We start from the raw sequence: 24,711 nt of genomic DNA on the forward strand, positions 1-24,711 counted from the left end.
TCAAGAAACTCTTACACTGGTCAACTAATACAAACAAGAAGAGTCTAGAGGAAAGTACCAAGGAAACCACATTTACATCGAAAGGCCAGAGCCCACAGTAATGGAATCCGCTTGCAAATAATTTTTCAGAAATTAGCACGGCGTGAGTGATGGTTTTGGCGGAATGTCCCGTTTTATGGTCGCAGAATATTTTTTTTTTTTTTTACTTGAACACTATAGTTCTTTAATTTTTAAAATTAGAAATTCTTGTTTGACGATAGTAAATAAAAGTTAATGATCAATTATTGTTAAAATCGTTTAAACATTGATAATTTATGCTTAAATATTTAATTCAGACACAAATTTTGGTGATTTACTATAAAAATCTCAAAACTCCATTATTGGTACCTAGGAAGTATTGAAGAAGACAAATTAAAGTGAGTCTTTTTTATTTGGTGTTACTCAACTAAATTGGTGATTGAGGATTGTTTGCATTGGTATTTGAAAGCTTTGTTTCAATGAGATTATTTGGAGCAGATTTGGGGTGGTTTGATCGAAATTGAAGTTGCAAATTCAAAGAACACTTTGTTAAAACAAACCAGAAAAAATATGTTAATCCAATAGACTTTGATGAACAACTTAACAGATAGCTAGACAAAATATAACATCGACTCTACCGACCTGATAAAGAATTTTTTGAAGAGTAGAAGTATGACAATCTGATAGACGTCAATAAAAAACTTAACAGGTTGGTAAAGCAATAATAACATCTGCACTACCAAATTAATAGAGAAATCCTGAATTGCAAAAATATGACAAGGGGATAGATTTTGATGTATAATGTAATCCAGTAGAAAACTTGTGCGGATCCGGAGTCATTTTTCATATAAGAATACCCATATTTTTTGAATAGAGAACCTGAACGCCAATTTTGTGACATTACGTTAAGACCATCCAAAAAGTCTCTTTTGACAACCCAGCTGACATTTAGAATCCTGTTAAATTATCATTGGGTGCATTAAAAATAAGAATAAAGAAAGACCATAATTCTGAACACGAGTCAACTCTATCCCACATACTACTACATTTCTTTATATACAGCTGCATTGAAGTGAAGATCTCGAAAAGCATTCCTCTGAAAACTTCTCCTCTCCCATTTACATTCTTGCTTATAAAAGAAAAAAAGATGGCAGATGCAGTGGTGAATTTTCTGGCGGAGAACCTATTGCAGCTATTAACTGAAAATATAAAGCTAATTGGAGGTGCAAAGGGAGAGTTGGAAAATCTGCTGGATGAAGTTAAAAACTTAAAAGCATTCCTAGACGATGCTGTGAAATACCACAGCAATAGCAATCAGTGGAAAAGGTTGGTGGAGGAGATTCAAAAAACGGTACATAAAGCTGAGGATGCCATTGATAAGTTCCTGGTTCAGGCGAAGCTGCACAAAGAGAAAAATAAAGTGGGAAGATTCTTCCATGTGAGCCATCTCGCTACAGTCAGGAATCTTGCCGCTGAGATCAACGGCATCCTTGGGCAGGTGAAGGAACTTCGCAAAACCAATCAAGCTCTTCAGGCCCGCCCAATTGTTGAGCTACCTAAAAAAGGTTCCCAGGAGGTAACGCAGGTATGCCTGAAACCCAAAAAGCTTTTTCATTTCTTATTTCTTTTTCCCTCTATCTGGTAGTTGTATGTGCAAGGGCGACCCAATAAAATTGATGGTCTAAAGCCAATTCTCTACAAAGGGCTTTAAACTTAATTAATTAAACTGAGACAGAGGACTTACTTTCTAATGTATAGATCAATTAAACGAGACAAAAAGAGATAGCAGGAAAAATATGTGAAATTGTTAGGAGAAAAGAACGAATGCACGCGAATGAGGAAAAATCAGAACCTAAAAGTGGTTGATGATAGAAAAATTTACCATACTTTACATACTCATCCGGTGTGGTTGTTTTTTTTTTTTAAATTTAATTTTTTGGTATTTATGTATTTATTTTATTTAATTGAGATAGGTTTGAAGGTTGATGAAAGTTGTTATCTGATCTGTTAATGGATAAGAGAGTGTTATAATTCCAAACCCATTTGAAATTATAGGACTGAAAAAATAAGTACTTAAAAGTTTCCTTTTTGAGTCATTAGTCCAGTGATCTGATGCTTTTCATGGTTTGAGTTAATGTGTAGCTACAGATTAATATTAAATGGGTGTTTGATGTAATAATATGGAACTCAAGATAAAAAGAAACTCTTAAATCCAAAATCTGACTACGAAATCATTGCATCCAAAGCCTATCTATTCAAATTAGTGACCAATGCATCACACACAGACAAGTGTTTAAGTGATATGTTTAGTGATCGTGTAAAAAGCCGAATATATAGAGTGATTAAATCACAACTAATATATTTAAAGGTAGCTAATAAATAGTAAATGAGACAATAATAAAATGAACACCAGAAATTAACGAGGTTCGGCAAAATTTAATTTTTGCCTAGTCCTCGGACACAATCAACTCAAATTTATTTCACTCCAAAAATACAAGTGAAATACTACAAGAGAGAAAGAAGATTCAAATGCCTTAGGAGATAAGAAGGCAAGTGAGAGATGTTTACAAATAAACAAAACCCTTGCTATTTATAGAAGAGAAATGGCCTTAATAATGTCATGCATGACATCATATTAAGTGTGAACATGCAATGTAAATGCATGAAAAATGCATCTACCAATTTCTTCCTAAAAGGAGGCTTCAAATGTTCACACTACTTCACATTAATCTTGTCAAAATTCAACAAATCTCTACCTTGGCAAGACTCCACTTTTGCAATTTTCTCTTACTGATAAATTTTGATTGTGTCTTCAACTCCAATCTTCAAAGTTCAACAATGTTGATCAAGTTTAAACAATGTTAATTGTGTCTTCAACTCCAATCTTCAAAGTTCAACAATGTTGATCAAGTTTAAACAATGTTGAAACTTGATCGCAGTCACTACTTTTGTTAGCATATCGGCAGGGTTGTCTGTAGTCCGAATTTTCTGCACCATGACTCCACCTTCTTCTATAATATCTCGTACAAAGTGATATCGAACATCAATGTGCTTCGTCCTTGCATGATAAACTTGGTTCTTTGCTAATTGGATAGCACTCTGACTATCACAAAATAGTGTGATGTTTTCTTGACCAATACCAAGATCTCTAAGCAACTCTTGAAGCCAAATTGCCTCCTTTACAGCCTTCGTAATTGCCATGTACTCTGCCTCAGTAATAGACAAAGCAACCGTTGACTGCAAAGTAGACTTCCAACTAACTGGTGCATTTGCAATAGTGAAAACATAACCAGTAGTTGATCTACGCTTGTCCAAATCACCCGCATAATCCGAGTCACAATATCCAACCAGATACTGACTATCTTCCTGCTCAAAAATCAATCCAACATCTACAATATTACAAATATACCGTAGAATCCATTTCACAACTTGCCAATTTTCCTTTCCTGGATCATGCATATACCTGCTTACAACTCCGATAGCATGTGAAATATCAGGTCTTGTGCAAACCATTGCATACATCAAGCTACCAACGGCATTCGCATATGACACTCTTGACATATACTCTTATTCAGCTTCATTCTTCGGCGACATAGCAGCACTAAGCTTAAAGTGAGGAGCAAGAGGAGTGCTAACCAACTTCGTGTTCTCATTCATGCCAAATCGATCTATTACTTTCTTCAAGTATTCTTTCTGAGATAGATAGAGTTTCTTTGAATGTCTATCTCTTTTTATCTCCATGCCAAGAATTTTCTTTGCCTCACCTAAATCCTTCATCTCAAACTCCTTTCTTAGTTGAATCTTCAACTTCTCAATTTCCTCTTGACTTTTGGAAGCTATCAACATATTATCAACGTATAGGAGAAGATATATGAAGGATCCATCTTCAAGCTTGCGCAAATACACACAATGATCGTATTTGCTTCTTTTGTACTTCTGCCGCAACATAAACTTATCAAATCGTTTGTACCATTGTCTAGAAGATTATTTCAATCCGTACAATGATTTTTCAAGTTTGCACACCATATTTTCCTTTTCAGCAACTTTGAATCCTTCTGGCTGAGTCATATAGATTTCCTCTTCCAAGTCTCCATGTAAAAATGCAGTTTTTACATCTAACTGAACTAGTTCTAAATTCAACTGTGCTACCAAAGCCAACAAAACTCTAATGGAGGAGTGTTTCAGGACTGGAGAAAACACCTCATTGTAATCAATTCCCTCCTTTTGAGCGTAACCTTTGGCCACCAATCTTGCTTTGTAGCGAACATCTTCTTGGTTAGGAAATCCTTCTTTCTTTGCAAATATCCATTTGCACCCAATTGCTTTCTTGCCCTTCGGGAAATTGGCTAATTTCCATGTGCAATTCTGATGAAGGGACTATATTTCTTCATTCATGGCAATCCTCCACTTATGTTCTTCTGAACTTTGGACTGCATCTTTATAAGTGGTAGGAACACCATAGGCTACAATTGAGGCTGCACAAGCCACCGTCTCTATGAGACGAACAAGTTTCTTTATTGTTCTTTTTGGCTTGCTGGTTGCTATTGATTCAAGTTGTTGTTGGGGTTCCTGAGTTGGAATCTCCCCTTCCACTGACTCTACTTCCAGGGGAAAATCTTCTATTGTTTCCTCGTTTTCTCCCTATGTTGGGAAAATTAATTTTTTCTCAAACTCCACCTGCTTTGAAGCACCATCAGTTTGTTTGACATCTTCAAATGTCACCTTATCTATTATGGCAAATTCATCAAAGGTAACATCTGTGCTGAATATAACTTTTCTTGTCTCTGGACACCATAATCGGTATCCTTTGACTCTAGAAGTAATCCCCATAAATATAGCTTTCTTTGCCCTCAGATCCAATTTTGACTCTTTCACATGATAATATGCAATTGAGCCAAACACATGTAAAAACTTATAATCTTCAGCAGGTTTTCCATACCATTTTCCAAATGGTGTCTTGCCTCCAATAGCGGCAGATGGTAGACGATTAATAAGGTGGCATGCATATATTATTGCCTCAGCCAAAAATTCTTTGCCCAAGCCAGCATTGGACAACATACACCGAATCTTCTCCAGCAAAGTCCGGTTCATGCGTTCTGCCACTCCATTCTGTTGTGGTGTATTTCTGACGGTGAAATGTCTCAAAATGCCATCATCTTCACAAATCTTATTGTAAAGATCATTTTTGTATTCTCCACCGTTATCTATGCGAAGACACTTTATCTTTCTGCCTGTTTGAGTCTCTATCATCGCCTTCCATTTGAGAAAAATTCCCAGCACCTCATCTTTGATTTTCATAGTATACACCTACACTCTCCGGGAAAAGTCATCAATAAAGGTTACAAAATAGTGTTTCCCACCTAATGAAGGTGTTTTGGAAGCACCCCAAATATTAGAGTGAACATAATCCAAAATACTTTTAGTATTACGGATTGCTGTTCCAAATTTAACCCTTGTTTGTTTCCCCTTGACACAATGCTCACAAAACTCCAAATTGCAAGTCTTTACTCTTTTTAACAATCCTTGATCTGATAAAATCTTTAAGGATTTTCCTCCAGCATGTCCCAAGCGCATATGCCATAGCTTGGTTGTTTCTGCCTCCTTGTCATCACTGGATGTCACTGTTGCTATCCCAATAACTGTACTACCGCGATAGTGGTACATGTTATTATTTCGCCGGATTTCCTTCATTACCACTAGTGCACCAGAGCATATTCTCATTATCCCATTTTCTGCAACGACTTTGAGCCCCTTTGACTCTAGGGCTCCTACAGAAATGAGATTTTTCTTCAATTCCGGTACGTATCGAACATCTGTTAATGTTCTGATCAATCCATCATGGTTCCTTAATCGGATTGAACCAATACCATATGCGGTAAGAGGATTGTTATTTGCTGTGTGAATAACTCCACATTCTCCTTCTTGAAAATCAACGAACCAGTCCTTGTTGGGACACATATGATAGCTACAAGCTGAATCCATCAGCCATATGTCAGATGGTTTGAATGGCTCAGTTGTAACTAGCGAGAAATCAGAGTCGTCACAATCAGCTACATTTGAATCCATGACAGCCTTTCCATTGTTAGGTTTGGCCTTGTTTTTCAACTTTGGACAGTCTTTCTTCCAATGCCCTTTTTCTCGGCAAAAGGCACATTCATCTTTGCTGGGTCTGGATCTTGACTTGGATCTTCCTTTCTTCGTTCTCATATGATTTTGAGAACGACCTCTCACGACCAGTGCTTCTCCTTCTCCATTTTTTTGTTTTTTTCTCTTTCTTTGTTCATAGCTGTACAAAGCAGAACAAACTTCTTTGAGAGACACTTCATCATTCCCATGAAGTAGAGTAGTTTCGAGGTGCTCGTACTCATCGGGAAGTGAACTTAATAACATTAAGGCCATATCTCCATTACTAAAAGTCACGTCCATATTCTGCAAATCTGTCGCCAACTTATTAAAGCTGGTAATATGATCATTCATTGTAGTACCAGGAACATATGTGAAGCGCAACAGTCTTTTTTTCATGTAAAGTTTATTTTTACTTTTTTTCTTCAAGAATTTATTCTCCAATGCATTCCACAATTTACTTGCAGAAGTTTATTTTGTGTATGGATACTTCTGTTCTCTTGCGAGGTAAGATCGAATGGTACCAAAAATATTGCGGTTGATAATCTTCCAATCTCCTTCTCCGATATTGTCTGGTCTATTTTCTTCTATGACAATATCTAGCCCTTGTTGAAAAAGGACATCAAGAACCTCAGCTTGCCACATCCCGAAATGTCCTGACCCGTCAAATATTTCAACTGCAAATTTCGCATTTGACATAATTCTTGTCATAAGCGAAAATGCCAACGACGTATTATTGACACCCGATGTGGACTCTTCATTTTTATTATCTCCTATTTTGCTATAGATACTATTTATTTGCTGACAGTACAGAACACCAAAGTAATTCTTTTCTGATGTGGAAGTTCAGACTATGCTGCAACCACAGAGCATACTAAGATAGAACCTTGGCTCTGATACCAATTGTTGCGGAAGCCGAATATAGAGAGAGTGATTAAATCACAACTACTATATCTAAAGGTAGCTAATAAATAGTAAATGAGACAATAATAAAATGAACACCAGAAATTAACGAGGTTCGGCAAAATTTATTTTTTGCCTAGTCCTCGGACACAATCAACTCAAATTTATTTCACTCCAAAAATACAAGTGAAATACTACAAGAGAGAAAGAAGATTCAAATGCCTTAGGAGATAAGAAGGCAAGTGAGAGATGTTTACAAATGAACAAAACCCTTGCTATTTATAGTAGAGAAATGACCTTAATAATGTCATGCATGACATCATATTAAGTGTGAACATGCAATGTAAATGCATGAAAAGTGCATCTACCAATTTCTTCCTAAAAGGAGGCTTCAAATGTTCACACTAGTTCACATTAATCTTGTCAAAATTCAACAAAAAGATTTACAGAATCATGAAAATGTTAGATAAACTCGATGTAACAAGTATTATTTGATAATACAGTAAATAATATGTTTGGAATAAATACCGTATATAACTTATTGTACCATGAGGTTTGGAATTGTAACACCTATCCTTTCCTTGAGAAGATTATTCACTCTGTTTCTGATATGTTCCATTTTTATTATCTTGTAAAGGGTCCTTCTTTGGAGGATGATGAAGTTGTCGGCTTTGATGAGGAAGCGAACAAAATGATCAAGCGACTTGTTGAAGGATCAGAGGATCTAGATATTATTCCAGTGGTGGGTATGCCGGGACTTGGAAAAACCACACTAGCAAGAAAAATCTTCAATGATCCGCAAATTTCATATGAATTTTTCGGCGTCTATTGGGTTTACGTCGGCCAATCTTACAAAATAAAGGATGTTTTTCTTAATATTCTCAAATTCTTCACAAGACGCACCGAAGATTATCAGCATGAGGATGAGAACACATTAGCTAAGGTGATAGCCGGTTTTATCAAGAAAGGAGGTAGATGTCTCATTTGTTTAGATGATGTTTGGGAAACAAAAGTCATTGATTATGTAAAGAAAGTTTTCCCAGAAAACGAAAAGGGGCATCGAGTCATGATGACAACGCGTGACAAAGTTCTGTCTACTTATGCCAATCCAGATCCTCACGATCTGAAATTTTTGACTCCAAAAGAAAGTTTTGAGTTGTTGGTAAAGAGAGTTTTTGGCAAGAAAAGTTGTCCTAATGATTTAGTAGGACATGGAGAAAGCATTGCACGAAAATGTGGTGGAGTACCACTTGCAGTAGTGGTTATTGCAGGAGCATTAAGAGGTCGTCCGAACACAAGTGATTGGATAAGAGTTGAGAAAAATGTGCCTCAGCATCTTTATGGGAATAACGAAGAGAGCTGCTTGAAATTTGTGGAGATGAGTTATGATCGTTTGCCCCAAGAAATGCAGACGTGCTTCCTGTATTGTGGTGTCTTTCCTCGAGGCTTTGATATCCCTTCTTGGAAAGTGATTCGCTTGTGGATAGCGGAGGGGTTGATAAAACCGCAGGAATCGTACACTCTGGAGGAGATAGCAGAGTTTTATTTGAACGATCTTATCAATAGAAATTTAGTGATATTGCAGCGAAAGAGGTCTGATGGTCAAATAAAAACTTGTCGTCTTCACGATATGTTGCATCAGTTCTGCAAAAAGGAGGCTAGTAACAAATGGCTTTTTCAAGAAGTCAGTCTAACACCTGATCAAGCTATTCCTATTGAAGACCCAAATAAATCTCGTCGATTGTGCATTCAACCCTCTAATCTGAAAGACTTTCTCTCCAAGAAACCTTCTACGGAGCATGTTAGATCTTTCTATTGTTTTTCCTCAAAAGAAAAACAATTCAACGGGTTGACTCCAAATGACATAAAACTCATCCACAAAGCATTTCCGCTTGTCAGGGTCTTGGACGTTGAATGCCTCAAGTTTCTCTTCTCTAAGGATTTTAACCAGTTATTTCATTTGAGATATATTGCTATCTCAGGTGACTTCAATGCCATTCCTTTGACCTTTGGTAAATTTTGGAATTTACAAACTCTTATTCTTAATACAAGTACCTCAGAGTCCACCCTTGATGTAAAAGCAGACATATGGAACATGTTACAGTTGAGGCATCTTCACACCAACATACCTGCAAAATTGCAACCCCCTACTGCAACGACATCAGGTAAAGCTTCTTCTCTACAAACTCTTTGTATGGTTGCACCAGAAAGTTGTGAGAAAGAAGTGCTCGCAAAGGCTTGTCATCTGAAAAAATTGAGCATTCGAGGACAAATGGCGGCTTTTCTTGGTGCTTACAAGGGTGGAATCAACAATCTTGTAGAGCTTAAGTGCCTGGAACAATTGAATTTGTTGAATGATGTTCTTTACATGAATAAAGCACCTCACCTCCCTCCAACATTCTCCCAACTTGTACGTACCGTGAAGAAGTTAACTTTGACAAACACAAGGTTTGCTTGGAGTGAGGCAGATAAATTGGGGAAGTTGGAATCCCTTGAGGTTCTAAAGTTTAAAGAAAACGCATTCGCTGGTGATTCCTGGAAGCCAAAGACAGGATTTAGCGCACTCCAGGTCTTGTGGATTGAAAGATCAGAGTTAGAATCTTGGGTGGCTTCAGATATTAACTTCCCCGTGCTTAGGCACCTTGTTCTTATCTCCTGTGATAAGCTCGAAGCTGTGCCACTTGAGCTGGCTAATATACCTAACCTTCAAGAGATGAGGCTGGAGAATACAAGCAAAGTGGTCAAATCTGCAAAAGAAATACAGGAAAGGAAGACATCTAAAAGCATCAAATTCAACTTCACCATATTCCCTCCTGAAGCTGGATCCAAGGCCACAAAATGATTTGAAAGGTCAGTCGAATTTATTTGTATTAAAATGATTAAATCTCTATGATAGTCTTCATTAAACTTTTGTTTGCACGACTACATTCTTTTCCAGCTGGCATATATTTTCCGTGACTGCATCTATCTCATTTAGTAGAATGCCTGTGTAAGACTGTATCTTTTGTAATTTATTCGCATTCTTCTAATATAGCAATTCGTGAAAGACTATTTCTTTCAACTTACATTCTGAATGCACTCTGCTTTTACTTATACGAACAGATCGACCATGATTCAGAATAGAAAATACCATTCTTTTTATTCTAGTGTAGATGGACTTCTATGGTACTATTATAGTAGATGGATTACTGTGAATGATTTAGTGGTTTCTTTCGAACTTATTTGCACCAGTTTTCCTCCTTTCTGCAGGGAAGAATCAGGACATTGACCTTTCTGGGAGCCTGGGTCATGGATATGGTGTCACCGCATTTCATGTTTTCTGCAGTCCGTTCATCTGATGAGATTGTTTCAATAAAGGAAGCCTGTTTGTCTTTTGTATAGTCAAGCATTCGAAAATGAGTCTGTCTCCATGATTTTGGAGAAATGTTTAAATAAATGCGCTCCACTGTCGGCTTGAACAATCCTTACTCGGTCTGTTGTATTTCGAGGTCCTAATCATGGTGGAGTGTTTTCTTTCTGAGTTGTAAAATTACTGTTTGCCTGTTTCCAGTTTGTTGTGTCTGTATTGTTTTACTTCATTGTTTGTTACTTTGCTTAATAAGCATGTCTCACTGTTAGTGTTGAAAGACACCTTACTCCAACTAGATTACCTGATTATGAATCTTATTCAGCATGTCTAATCTTTGAGATGATTCTGGTTATGTTTTAAATTGGATGATGTTACAAGTTTATATTATGAGCCTTTATGTTTCCTAAATGTTGGGCTAAAACGGTTGAAGATCCTTAGACTACTGATACAACTGAGTTTTTACAGTCACCAATGCAAGATTGCCTTGTCCCAAAACAGATTAGTAAAATGAAGAATGAAGGGCAAAAATGTCCAATACATCCTTAGTGTTCTATCTAAGGAGTTTTTACACCACTAGTAGAATACTAATATTCAAATTGCTGGTTTGAAATGTAAGTCGAACAGGATCCGTCAACACGTCTATGCTGGACTACTATCATACAACACAATGGACATGACACTTGAGGCCGACAAAAATGTCCCGGAAAAGCTCGGTGTATACCAAATTTTATAACAGCTTTAACAGATAACTAACAACGCTGTCAAACCTAAGTGAACAGAGAGACTCTCTAATTCTTTAGCAATAGAAAACCTAATTCTTGAATCTCAATCTCGGTGTATTCGACATTCAACTGAGCGAGACAATTCGTATTTTAACAGATAACTAACAACGCTGTCAAACCTAAGCAAAAATATTTTGAATCTCTGTTCAATCTCGGTGTATACGAATTGTCAATCCTAAGTGAATATTGCTAAAGCTGCTGTCAAACATTTTAAATCTCTGTTCAATCTCCCTAAGCCTACCATCAATCCTAATATTTTGAATTGTATTCCTAATTGCATATCCGATGAGGATAATATCATGCTATCAGCTATCCCTAATGAAGAGGAAATTAAGGAAGCAATCTTCAGCCTTAGTGCTGATAGCACTGCTGGTCCGGATGGGTTCAATGGTACTTTCTTTCATCATTGTTGGGATATTATCAAGAAAGATGTTATTGCTTTTGTTAGGGATTTCTTCAATGGTAAAAACCTTACCAAGTTCTACTCACATACTTGCCTTGTTTTAATCCCAAAAATTGAGGCACCCACAAATTTCTCAGAGTTCAAGCCTATCAGCCTTTCCAACTTCACCAACAAAATTATTTCCAAAGTACTTTCTCTTAGACTTAATCATATGCTTTCAAAACTAATTTGTGACAACCAAACTGGCTTTGTAAAGGATAGATTAATCATTGAAAATGTTCTTCTTGCTCAAGAAATTTTTCATAATATCTCCCAGAAGAACTCAGGGGGCAATATTGTTATCAAATTAGATATGGCAAAAGCCTACGATAGAATGTCTTGGTCCTTTGTCACATCAGTTCTCAGGAGATATGGTTTCTCAGAATCTTGGATTGATTTAATTCACAATCTTATTTCTGCAGTGTGGTATTCAATTATCATTAATGGTTCTAGAGTTGGTTTCTTTACCTCCTCACAGGGGTTAAAACAAGGGGATCCATTATCCCCATCTCTCTTTATTCCTGTTGCCGATGTCCTCTCAAGATCTCTGAATAATCTTAATCTAAATGACAATTTTACTCCATTCTCTATGCCTCGCAGGGGGGCTATTATTAACCATCTTGCATATGCTGATGATATTATTATCTTCAGTAGTGGTAATAACACATCTATTAATATGATTATAAAAGTGATTAACGTTTATGAGAGAAGCTCTTGCCAACTAGTCAATAGGGATAAAAGTTTCTTTGTGACTGCTCCTAACACATGTGCTTTCAGAATTAATAGGATAAGGGATCGTACAGGTTTCATGGACAAACAATTCCCTTTTAACTATCTTGGTTGCCCTATTTATGTAGGCAGAAAGAAAATGGCTTATTTTGACGACATGGTTCACAAAGTGATAAAAAGACTCAATGGTTGGCATGAAAAATTACTTTCCCATGGAGGAAAATTGGTTCTTATTAACAGTGTATTGCAATCACTTCCTAATTATACCCTTTCTGCTATGTGCCCTCCAAAAGCAACCTTTCGTCTCATTGAAAACACTTTGCCAATTTCTTCTGGGGAACAGATGGTGATCATAAGAAATATCATTGGAGATCTTGGAAGAATTTATGTTATCCTACAGATGAAGGAGGCATAGAAATTAGAAGAATGGAAGACATTAGTGACGTTCTAGCCACAAAAAGATGGTGGAGGTTTAGAACTACACCATCTATGTGGGCTAACTTTCTTAAGAATAAATATTGTATTAGAGCACATCCAGCTGCTAAACAATGGGCATCCGATAATTCTCACTCTTGGAAGTATCTGACTAAGGTCAGAAAGAACGCAGAATTTCATATGGTGTGGCAAATAAACTCAGAGAATTGTAGTTTCCGGTGGGACAATTGGTCTTCTAAAGGTTCACTTGCAAATCTAGCCCCGGGTACATATAAAAATCTGAAGATCCTTGTCAAATACTTTATTCAGAATGGGGAATGGAATATCAATAAAGTCCATGATATCCTTCCAAGCTCTATGGTTCAGCACATAATAGAGATTGAGATAGGGAGGAGCACATCACCAGATAAAATTTACTGGGACCTTACGCAAGATGGAACTTACTCCAACAAGTCTGCTATGCAAATTATCAGAAGTAGCACACCTAAGGAGCAGTTACTAAGCAAGGTATGACATTCTTCCATTCTATTTAATATTTCGTTTCTTACTTGGAGATTATGGTATAGAAAACTACCATTTGATGATGTGTTAATCAACTTTGGTAAACAAATGGTTTCCAGATGTAACTGCTGTAGTAATCCTAAAACGGAAACTATTGATCATGTTTTCATGGAAGGAGATGCAGCTACTTATATTTGGAAACTAATAGGTTCACCACTCGGAATAATACATCACCAAAGGTCAGTTAGATATACTATTAACAATTGGTGGTAAGGTAAGGAAGTTAATGCAGTACATAAGTTGGTGATCCAAATTGCTCCCATTATTATATGCTGGATAATTTGGAAAGAAAGATGCCCGTGTAAATATGGCAACCAAAAGAAGTTCAACCTACTCAAAATGGAGCAGCAAGTACTATGGATAATTAGAGCAGCAGTTTCGAAGGCCTTTCCCAGCTGCAATATTTCACTTCCATGGGCTATGTATTGCGACACTATGCTACAGCTACAACCAGTCCAAAAGATTACTATTGTCATCTGGAATAAACCGGAAAAAGGCTCTCTTAAGCTAAATACTGATGAAAGCTTTATTAAAGAAAATGGGAAAGCTGGTATGGGAGGAATTCTCAGGGATGACAAGGGAGATCTAATCATGGCCTTCTCTGTTTCAACTCAAGGCAAATGTAACAACTACATTGAAGCTCAAGCAACATGGTTTGGAATCAATTGGTGTGTTCAAAATGGATACACAGATTTTTGCCTGGAACTTGACTCTTTGATTGTAGCTAACATGCTGAAAGAAAAAAGGGCCAACAATTACAAAATGAATAACTTAATTGAAAGTACATCTCAGATGCTAGACGAAGCAAATGTCAACACACTGCATTGCTACCGTGAGGCAAATCAAGTGACGGACTACCTTGCTAAACTAGCATCCTCAACTAATATAGAGTCATACTTCTTTACCTTTCAGCAGCTTCCTAAAGGAGCTAAAGGACCTTTTCAGTTGGATAAGAGTCAAATGCTTAGCGTTAGAACAAAGTTTGATAAGGCCAATTTTTTTGTTAGCTAATTTAGTTCTCTGTAAGGGGTATGGGATGCAAGAATTGTTCACCATGCCTGTTTTTGTGAAGGATAGCTTATTATTCTTTTGTTGTATCCTGGATTTTGGAGGTAAGGATGTATCCCCCTCTTGTATTCCTCTGCTATGATGAAATACAACTCCCAGTTAATCTGGGAATTGAAAAAAAAAAAAAAAACACTAATCTGCTAACATAATCCAAGCGCGTTTCAAACTCGAAAGAATAGTTTCTTACACTGAAAAAGTACCATGCACTTAGAAGATGAGGGGGTACCTATGTCGGGTTGGTTCGAGTTTTTCATTTACCAAACCAACAAAATTCGGATTTTTTAATCTTGGTTTTCCTTGAGTTTTTCGGTTTTCTCCGGGTTTTCCCAGTAAAATCTTCATACACAAAATATATAATTTGTGCTCCAAATATTTCTTTGGTACTGGTACGATAAAACTAAAGTGTTATCCAAGAAAATAACATAAAATATTGTGAGATGAGAGAGAAGTCCAGCACCAACTATAGCACTCAATTTTAGTGCTATCCCTAGTGAGCACCCAAAGTCGGTGCCACCTTCAGTGCGGCGCCGGCGCACTCAAAGCATTTTTGAGGCCAACTGGTTGGACTTGGTTAAAATCAGTCAGGAATATTCCTACACATACAAATAGTTCTTAAACTCAGTTTTTAAAGGGAGTTCGACCTTTGGGAAGGAGAAATGTTGTCGGAGCAATTTGGGCGCCAAAAGTCAGAGTTTTTCTTCATTTCTCTAGTTTTATGCTTTTAAACATTAATATGTTCATTAGCATAACTATGAGTGGCTAGTTCTTTGTTTTTTGGGTTGTGGTTGACATAAATATGAAAGTTTGTTAATTGCATCCTTATTAATACGAATTGTCAATTTTTACTTGTTTCTCTAATTCTAGTTTTGACTTGTCAATTGTTGTAGTTACCAATTCACCATACTGTCTATGTTATGCTTAGGAAGGCCGTGTTTAAATTAGAGTAGAATTAGAGGGCTTGTTTCTGAACCCATGGTACTTAAAAAGATTTCACGGTTAGGATAGGAATATACCTAACAGTCTCGCTCAGTTGAATGTCGTGATTAATTCGTTCATGATGATTCAATACCATAGGAATATGGGATTAATATATTATAGATAGACGGATAGTACTGTTGGAACATGCAATTCATATAAACGATCCGGATAACTAGCCAGAGGCATACTTACCTTAGGGTTAGTGGGGTCACGGAAATCCGTTAGCCTCGAAAAAAATACTGTAAATATATTTTATATGTATTTGTATGTACATAGAGGACCCCTTAAATAAATTTCATGGCCCCCTCAACAACAAAAGGAGGACGGAAGTGATGGTTTTTGTAGCCTGCTTGAGTGCTTCAGTTACTTAATGGACCCAGGGTTGAAACCCGACTCCTGTCTTAGGTCTTAGTAGTCTGCTGTTTTTTTTTCTTTTTTTTAATTCTTTAATACTTGTACACAATAGTCAACCTAAAGTTTTAACCCTTTGCAAACTCAAAAACAAAAGTAATCCTTCTGACTCTCGCCTATCTTTTTCAAACAAAAGTAAAATCCTCTACTAACCCCTTCTGCTCAAAAATAAAAAATAAAAAAAAACTTTTTCAAACGATTGTTAACCTTATTCTGTGTTTGCTCGAGCTCGACTCTGACCGTCCAAATTGGCAACGACTATTGAGTTTGAGACTCTTCTTCTGTTGAAACAGTAAATTTATTTGAGTAAATTTTAATTTTATTTGAGTAATTTTTTGTCCTTTTGAAAATATTAACATAGCAAAATAATTTGATATCAAACTTTTGCTTTCTGCAAAGAGTTTTAAAGCCAAAAAGAGAACTTAAAGTTTATATTTTGTTGATAAATTATCATACTCATTATATTTTTATAGAGTTACACGCCGAACTTTATCACTAGTAATTGGCATGCTTACAATGGTGCCCCGTCATGCTCAAATCTTGGATCCGCCTATGCAACTAGCAACCACAAATAATTTGGATACTATGAACTCAATAGGATTAATAAACCGACTCCTACCTTGGAATCTTCATCTCCGTTGATTAATACCCAATCACAATCAAGCATTCTTGATAGTCTAGTTAAGTACTAGTTTAATTTTTGCAATAGTAGTTTAGTAGAAAAACATCACTTTAGATTACCTTGGACAAATATTCAATTTTAGTTGCTTAGTTGACAGTTAATCTAAAGTCTTTGTGGGTTTGCCATCCAACTTTTGAGTCATTTTATTACTTGCCAACTACGTATACTTGTGTGTACTTGGGGAAAAAATATTGCCAAAGGCTTGAAACTTATCATTACAATTAAACTTATTACATTCTACTATGAAAGTTCGTGTTATAAACTTTCATCATCCGCCTCTTGCTAAACTAGCACATCCAAGTTAAAGAACAAAACTTTGGTTGAAGGAGAGAAAAAGAAGTGACATAACATTAAGTGGAAGAAAATATCCTTTCTTTTGCATGGAACCATCAATTAGAACATATGAATATGAAAATTATGTAGGTATTAAATACATGGATTGTCATCAAAATATATTAACTTCTATCTAGTATTCCTCTTGGGTATCCAAACAAAGGCAGTAAGCAACTAAGCCAACAACTGGAACATAACTAAGATATCTCACTAAGCCGACTTTATCTTCCTGTATATTTTGCAAGTTGTCTCCTATCAACCAAGGTTGGAATATACTGTAGAGACAAATATCCCAGATGAAGGCATAAGCAAGTCTTTCAGAGGATAGATAGCCGAGCAAGAACTCCCATCTATCAGATATACTCCCAAAATCACCATCTCCTCTTCCGAAAATGGCCCAAAATGTCGATAGCAGGCAGGCGGCTCCACCAATCAGTCCAACAATAGGTGCACCACGAGTCATGATAGAACCCAGTTGAGATGTTGCTCTTGGAGGGTACTCTGAGTCAATCTTATTTAGCCGAATAGCCATGTACGGAATTAAAAATGCTGCATCGAATTCCAAAAAGTTCATTAATAAGTCTCTTGTCAAACCAAAATTTATTCACAAAAGAAAAGAGTTGCATTTGAAGGAAGCAGAAAATCAAAGATAGCAAAGAGAAAATATCTTGTAACATTGAAGAGAAAAGGTGTGTCAGAATATCTAGCTCTTGAATGAGCAAGAGAAATTTTAGAAAAGTAAATGCAAATAGTTACTCCCTTTGTCCCATTTTATGTGAACACTGTCCTTTTCTAATGTCACCTTTTTATATCCAAAAACAGTTTAAAATGAAGTTAGATCACAAGTTTTAAAAGTCTTTATTTCTTGAACTCCATGCTTATACCATCACATAAAATGGACAGAGGGAGTAATAGCCATGCCATCTTAATCGCCTAAACTCCTAGTCAATGACAAAGTTTTCAATTTAGCTCCTGAGAAATTTTGGTCGAAGCAATTCCAGTATATTCAGGAAATCATATTATACAGATACCATTTATCATCCTAATTTTCATCAGAGAGACACTTATTGAGAGTTCCATGGGGATGGAGGACTTTATTTTTGGCCACAATCAAAAGTAAGTGTTTGAAAAGTGCATTACTGTTTGTGAGGAACATTTGAAGGCCCCATAAAAGATCTAGTGATCCCTTGTATCTGTCTCTCTTGCGATCACTGAATAGTAAAGGAGCGAACATGAAAGTCCAGCCAATTACAAAATTAAACAGTCCTTCAGACATCTGGAATAAAAATCAGAGAAGAATGTTAAAAACGAGATCCATGCCAATTAATAAATTTGTATTTTACAAAGTAGTTACCGGATGAAGCACTGGTGCCTCCAGTAAGTGGACACCCCCTACTCTGCCAAAGGGTGCATTGCGTAAAGTTCAATGCCAAATTTATGGTAAATGACAGATTGAAAACCGACATGGAAAGTCATATAAGGACAATACTGATATCAGTAACTGCTTAATTTTTAAATTTATATGCATCTAAAAGAAGCAGGACTAAGTTGAGACTTGAGACACAGTGGTATAAAATGAAAATTCAACATATGGAGTGCACCGAAAGGGTTCTGCTTAAGTGCTATAACAACAGAATATATTCTTAAAAGTCATGTAAAAGTGTTTGGTATGTTAGTATGTATACATTGTGAATGACACAAGCATACATATCAAAAGGATGTCGAAGTTGAAATAGAATTCTCAATTAAGCCAACCTTTAAAGAGTTAGTAATAACTATAGTAAAGGCCAAGACACAGTGATTATTCAACAATCAATGTTTCTAGTTAGGGCATGCTTCAACATTGAGAAATATAGGTGATAAAGCAGGTTTATCAATGAATAACCAAGGGGAAGTGGACCATATAAAAAAAGCCGATAGACTATGTTTTTGTTTCTGATGAGTGTCAATTATGGCACCTATTGTCAGCTAAAAAGAAGTGATGAAATTAGCATCTCTTGACAAGAGACGAATGCAGGTTTACTACAGAAATCTTTGAATTAAACCAATTCGATACAGTTAATAAGACTTCAACATACCAGCATTCAGAAGAGGCAGAATGAAGAAGAAATTGAGGGAGAGACCAATCAGATCATTGACTGTTTCTGAACTGATTGCCCACACTGGATCTCCCTGCATTACATATCAACATATTTTCAAGTAATATGGAAGTAGAAAATTCAGAATTGTTTGTTATGGAGGTATATCACCAAAGAGAAGTCCATGCCTTTGGGCAAAAAAGGAATGTTAAACCATATATACTTCTATTGTTCCTATCATGTGCAAAAGTTGAGGAACAAAATTTAGAAGTCTAACGTGCATCACATCATCAATTATAAAGGTGATACACAACCATGGACAGGTAAATGCTACTTCTGTAGGGAGCTATGGGAAAATGAGTAACTATCAGAATGAGCTACAACAAAATCTTAATGCTTTGAGGCAATATTTAAACTTCTAAACGTATTGTTCATTTACTCCTTTAGCAACCACCCCCCAAAGAAAGAAATCTGGATCTAAACAGAGTTCTGAAGTTTGATGAGTATTAACAGAAAGGGAAATAGATTCTAATAGCATGAAATGCAGGCGCAATAGCACTGCGATACAAATGATAGTCTCCAGACTATGATGTGAAATATTTTCAGAAAATTCAAGAATTTGCTTGTAAGTGAAATGTATCTCTAGTTTCCTTTTTACTTCTGGAAAATGGTAAAGTTAACTTCCAAGTATCTAATAGATATACTCCGTGGGAGACACAAACTTAAAAACTAGTGAAGAGTAGCCTCGCAATCAAATATTCAGATATACACTTAGTGAAACTATATTTTCAATTGCCTTAAAAGACAAAGTAAGTAGTATTGGAATGAAATAAGCCCGAAAAAAATGGAATGGATATAAAAGATTGATATAGTTGACCCAACTAGTTTGGCATTGAGGCGATGATTGCAATGGCGGATCTATGTTGATAGGTCTGGATGCTTCAGCACCCATTACATTTGGAGTACTACACTACTTATTTATATAGAGAAACTAATGATACACGCAAAGTTATTGTTGAACACCCATTATCTCAAATAAAAATTATGTTCGAAACCATAAATTTTCAGCTCGTTGAGATAACAATGAAACCAACACAAGATAATGTATGGTAATGAGCAACTAAGATACAAAAAGACGCTGGCTTTAATATACTCCACTGCAAAAAATACCACAACATAGGCCGTATTAGCTTCGGAGAGGCTAAAACATCCATAATAGAATGATCACCAGTACACCAACAGATGCTAAAAAGCAGCTAACGGAAGCAGCGGCGTATGCGTGTGTTGCCACGGGTTCAATTGAAACCATAACTTTCGACGTGGAGTAAAAATTTATACGTAAAAATTCATTAAAATTGCATAAATAGTAGATATTAACCCATAACTTTAAAAATATAATGAGTTTATCCTGAAATCTTCAAAAGTTGAATGCATAGTATTTAAATCGTGGATACACCTCTGAACGAAATGTGTTAATTTGAGTGCTCATATGAAGAGTCCAGTATTGCAACTAGGCTATATCAAACTATTTAAATTTCAGTGTCTGATTTCAGATTTTTCAAATAGTTACAATCTCTTATAACTAGAAATACAATAAAATTTAGTAAAACTCAGTGATTCAAGAAGAAAGAAAAGGATTTAAAGACAGAGGAAGTAGTACATTACAGGTGCATAGGGAAGTAAGAAGAGCCACAACACGTACACGCCTTCCGCACTCCACAATATAGCCTGAGTCAATTTCCTTATTTTCTCATCCCTTTCTAGAATTGAATCCATTCCTCCACCGCCACCGCCACCGCCACCGCCACCGCCACCGCCACCAGCTCCGGTGGTAAAAAGGGTTTTCCGGCGAGCTCTATTGCAAATACAAAGCCTTCCTAGTTGAAGCCTTTTCACTATGGGCTTCAACCCAAAGTGTGCACTAGTCTTGGAACTTTTCGTATTGTGGCCAAATGCCAAGTCAGTTCGTCTTCCATGGCTGACTAATTGATGGCCAAATGCCAAGTTAGCTTTGGTGCATAACACTGTTGCCGGCAACATTGCCGGAGAATGGCTTAGTTGAAAGTTCTCTCCTTGTCCAATCAACCAAACGGGCCCTTAAAAGGACGTGGTTTATCACCCCAAACGTCGTTTTTTTTCCTTTTCTTTTTTATGAAAGGAATACGACGCTTTTTAATTTTAATTAATTTTTGCTTTGTTTTAAGAATTTTCTTGGAAAGTAATTTTCGGGAAAATTAAATTTTAATTTCATTGACCTGCTCTAGTTTGAAAGAAAAATAGTGTTTCCCTGCCCCTCGGTGGATAAGTCATTTTAACAGCCGTAAGTGTTTATCGCGTCAATCAATTAAAATTTATATAAAAGAACAAGTTATGTAAAATTATAATGGATATTAAAGTAGATGCAAATAAAGAATATTAAAAGTAAGAATGCATGTATATTATTGTGGGAAAAAATACATGTAAATTATTAAAATATTAATCATAAGAGTAAAATATTGTACGTACATTTAATGTTAGATAAAAAAAATATATAATAACAATATTTTGGAGAGTAAAGTTTGAAAGAAAAATAGTGTTTCCCTGCCCCTCGGTGGATAAGTCATTTTAACAGCCGTAAGTGTTTATCGCGTCAATCAATTAAAATTTATATAAAAGAACAAGTTATGTAAAATTATAATGGATATTAAAGTAGATGCAAATAAAGAATATTAAAAGTAAGAATGCATGTATATTATTGTGGGAAAAAATACATGTAAATTATTAAAATATTAATCATAAGAGTAAAATATTGTACGTACATTTAATGTTAGATAAAAAAAATATATAATAACAATATTTTGGAGAGTAAAGTTTTATGTCAAATATGCGAAAGAAAATTTGTTGGTGATGTATAGTTCTAAATATTAGGAGTTTCTATATAGTTAAAATAATTAAAAAAAATTAATAATTAAAATTTTATTTGATTTTAAAATTTTAAATAATAGAAGATTAATTAAATTATAACTTTTTCTAATATAAAAGTTATTTTAAAGAATAAAAAATACGAATAAAATTTTACTAAGGAGCTTCATGCTTTTAATATAGTATCGATAGATGCAAAGTATGTGTGTTGCATCTTATTGTACGTTCGTTGGGTGTTACCTCGTATTAATGAGAATAATTTTTAAAAACGACATAAGCATTATTCAAAAGATGCGTTTACGTTATAATATAAGAATTAACAAAAAATATAAGTTTTAAATGATAATTGTGTTAACAATGTTTAGGAATTTGATTTATTCTAGTAGTTCTTCCTTTAATTTGTTCAAATACTTGCTCCATTATACAAAAATATCATAGGAATAATATTTGATTGAAATGTGAAAATATATTTTGTGCCTACCCGTTTTAAAAAGTTTTAGAACTATAATAATTAAAACTCTTAAACCTAAAAATGATGTTCGAAACTAAAAATAAGATTTCAAGGCATTTGGCCTACGTGCCTTAGCCTAATATGAATTTGTAATATATGGTTTTTAAGCTTCTAAAACATGATTTTCTTATACAAATAAGGTATAGTACATAATTAGAATAGGAAAAAATTTAATACATAAAATTTAATTAATTTTGACGTCCTAAATATTTAAGAAATAATTAAGGTCCTAAATATTTAAAAAATAATTAAATGACTATTTTGTTCATTGCAAATTTTTTGACACTTCCTAAAGTAAAACTATGCAAGTTTTGATGATAAAAATAATAGAATAGTAAAGCTTCTTTTATAGAAGCATTACATATATAATTGAAGCAGGAAAAAATTTATGTAAGGTAAAAATAAAGACTCCTAAAACGAAAAGGAGTTCAAAGTGCTTATTTTTCACTCCTTCCGTTCACTTTTTCTTGGCATGTATACTAAAAATAGATTTTTATTTTTACTTGTCACTTTACGCATATTAAGAGAAGACAAAAAAAAAATTTTGTTATACCCATATTATTTATTACTCATTTCAAATCATTTTTTCAAATTCAATAAAATATGCATCAATTAATATGGGTATCATGGTAAATTATGCACTTCATTTATTATTTCTTAAGGGGCGTGGAAAGTCAAAACGTACCAAGTAAAAGTAAACGGAAGGAGTGCCTAATAACTTATAAAAAACTTAATCTAAACCTAAAATGAGTACAAAGTGGTTGAAAATTTTCTAGTATAAAACGAAAGTGCTTGAAATTTAATTGAGTCAAAATTTTATTTTAAAAGCCTCCTAAAACTAAAAGGAGTTACAAAGTGGTCGAAAACTTTCCTAAGATAAAATGTGTTTGAAATTTAATACTTCTAAATTTAAGCGGACGTAGAAAGTGAAAAATCATCCTAAATCTAAAACTAAATGGAGTTTGAAAGTGAAGATAATTTTCTTAAAAGATCATCTTAAACATATAAGGAGTACAAAGTTTCAGAAATTTTCCTAGTGGTAATTGAAAGATCATGAAATTTAATACTACTAAATCTACATGGATTTGAAAAGGCACGACTTGTAGAATTAGAAGGAATAGATAATTAAAGTCCTAAATAGTAGGAGAATAATTAAATGAGTATTCCTAAATATTAGGAAATTTATTAAATAAATATTTTTAATTATTAGAGAAATAAATATAAGTAGTTTATAAAAGGAGATTTAGTGCATATAATATCATTATATAAAGAGATAAATATTTTAAACAAGGAAAGATTTAATAATCAAAATTTTAGCTAATTTTAAAGTTTATAAAATTAGGAAATAACTAAATTACTATTTAAAGTATATTTTTAAGGGTTTGAAAAAGAACGAAACTTTCCAACTGAGGGGATTGAAAATCATACGAAACTCTGTTAGTGAAGGAATTGAAAAGAACTAAACTTTCCTAATGAAGGAATTGGAAAATTAAATTAATTTCCTAAGATAAGCTTTCCTAGTGTGAATCGAACGTGATTAAACTCCTAAAATAGAAGGAAATTCAAATATTAAAGCTCTAAATATTAAAAAAATAATTAATTGACTATTCCTAAATATTAAAAAATTAACTAAATAAGTATTTCTAAATATTAGGAAAATAGTCAAATGACTATTTTGTTCAGTGTGAACTCTATTTTTAAAGGGCAAAAAAGGCGAACAACATTTCGCTAAGGGCCTTCGTGCTTTTAATATAATATATATGTTTGGCCAACCTTTTTTTTGGGCCAAAAGTGCTTCTTCTTCTTTCTTTTTTTTATTAAAACTGCTTTTGGCCAAAAATTGAGGTGTTTTGCCAAGCTTTTAGAATGAAAAATTTTTTTTTTGAGGAGAAGCAGAAGCAGATTTTGAGAAGCGAAAAAATGTAGCACTTTTCCTAAGAATCACTTTTTAGAAAAATACACGTAGAAGCAATTTTCAAAAGTTTGACGAAACACTAAAAGGAATACAAACTCATTCTCACCAAAAGTACTTTTTTGAAAAGCACTTTTGAAAAAAGCACTACTCAAAATACGCAGATTTTAGATATTTGGCCAAACACGCTATAAGTAATGTTTGATTCACCGGAGAAACGATGAGTTATACGGTATAAAAGTTTATAATTTTATCCTTATTTTGTGTAAATATAAGATTGTACTGAAAATGTTCTTGTATATAATTGTATACGGTAAAAACCGGTTAGTCTTTCGTACGAACTGGTCGAAATAGTAATGCATTAGATCAGAGAAGCGTCTTCATAATACCAGGTTGAGGTCCGAAGTCAGGTCACCAAGCTTCGAGTAATAGGGACCGATCAATGTCGAGCTCTATATTATTTTCGAGCTCGAATCCAAGTCGAACTATGATGCA

General features: G+C 34.8%; 2 protein-coding genes across 2 annotated transcripts; one reads left to right on the forward strand and one right to left on the reverse strand.

Annotated features, from left to right (window-relative positions):
- Positions 1–899: 899 nt before the first annotated feature.
- Positions 900–10,736, forward strand: LOC107783693 (putative late blight resistance protein homolog R1A-3). The gene is made up of 3 exons (XM_075226789.1): positions 900–1,603; positions 7,682–9,894; positions 10,294–10,736. The coding sequence occupies exons 1-2, from the start codon at positions 1,166–1,168 to the stop codon at positions 9,884–9,886; spliced, it is 2,643 nt and encodes an 880-aa protein (XP_075082890.1). The 5' UTR covers positions 900–1,165; the 3' UTR covers positions 9,887–9,894; positions 10,294–10,736.
- Positions 10,737–16,851: 6,115 nt separating this feature from the next.
- Positions 16,852–21,025, reverse strand: LOC107783694 (uncharacterized). The gene is made up of 5 exons (XM_016604708.2): positions 20,558–21,025; positions 18,893–18,986; positions 18,169–18,206; positions 17,955–18,090; positions 16,852–17,363 (listed from the first exon to the last, which is right to left on the reverse strand). Exons 1-5 carry the CDS (start codon positions 20,930–20,932, stop codon positions 16,948–16,950), a joined length of 1,059 nt encoding a protein of 352 aa, XP_016460194.1. The 5' UTR covers positions 20,933–21,025; the 3' UTR covers positions 16,852–16,947.
- Positions 21,026–24,711: the final 3,686 nt, after the last annotated feature.

Source organism: Nicotiana tabacum, chromosome 12 (genome assembly GCF_000715075.1).
Source record: "Nicotiana tabacum cultivar K326 chromosome 12, ASM71507v2, whole genome shotgun sequence".
In the NCBI taxonomy this organism is placed as follows: domain Eukaryota; kingdom Viridiplantae; phylum Streptophyta; class Magnoliopsida; order Solanales; family Solanaceae; genus Nicotiana; species Nicotiana tabacum.

What these genes read in the sequence shown, in the direction of transcription:
- LOC107783693 (XM_075226789.1), top strand. Translation starts at nt 1,166, where the DNA reads ATGGCAGATGCAGTGGTGAATTTTCTGGCGGAGAACCTATTGCAGCTA. An exon ending in GTTCCCAGGAGGTAACGCAG is followed by an intron (nt 1,604 to 7,681) that starts GTATGCCTGAAA and finishes TATCTTGTAAAG; the next exon opens with GGTCCTTCTTTGGAGGATGA.
- LOC107783694 (XM_016604708.2), bottom strand. Translation starts at nt 20,932, where the DNA reads ATGTTGCCGGCAACAGTGTTATGCACCAAAGCTAACTTGGCATTTGGC. An exon ending in TCTGCCTCTTCTGAATGCTG is followed by an intron (nt 18,207 to 18,892) that starts GTATGTTGAAGT and finishes TTGGCAGAGTAG; the next exon opens with GGGGTGTCCACTTACTGGAG. An exon ending in TCAAATGTTCCTCACAAACA is followed by an intron (nt 17,364 to 17,954) that starts GTAATGCACTTT and finishes AATTCGATGCAG; the next exon opens with CATTTTTAATTCCGTACATG.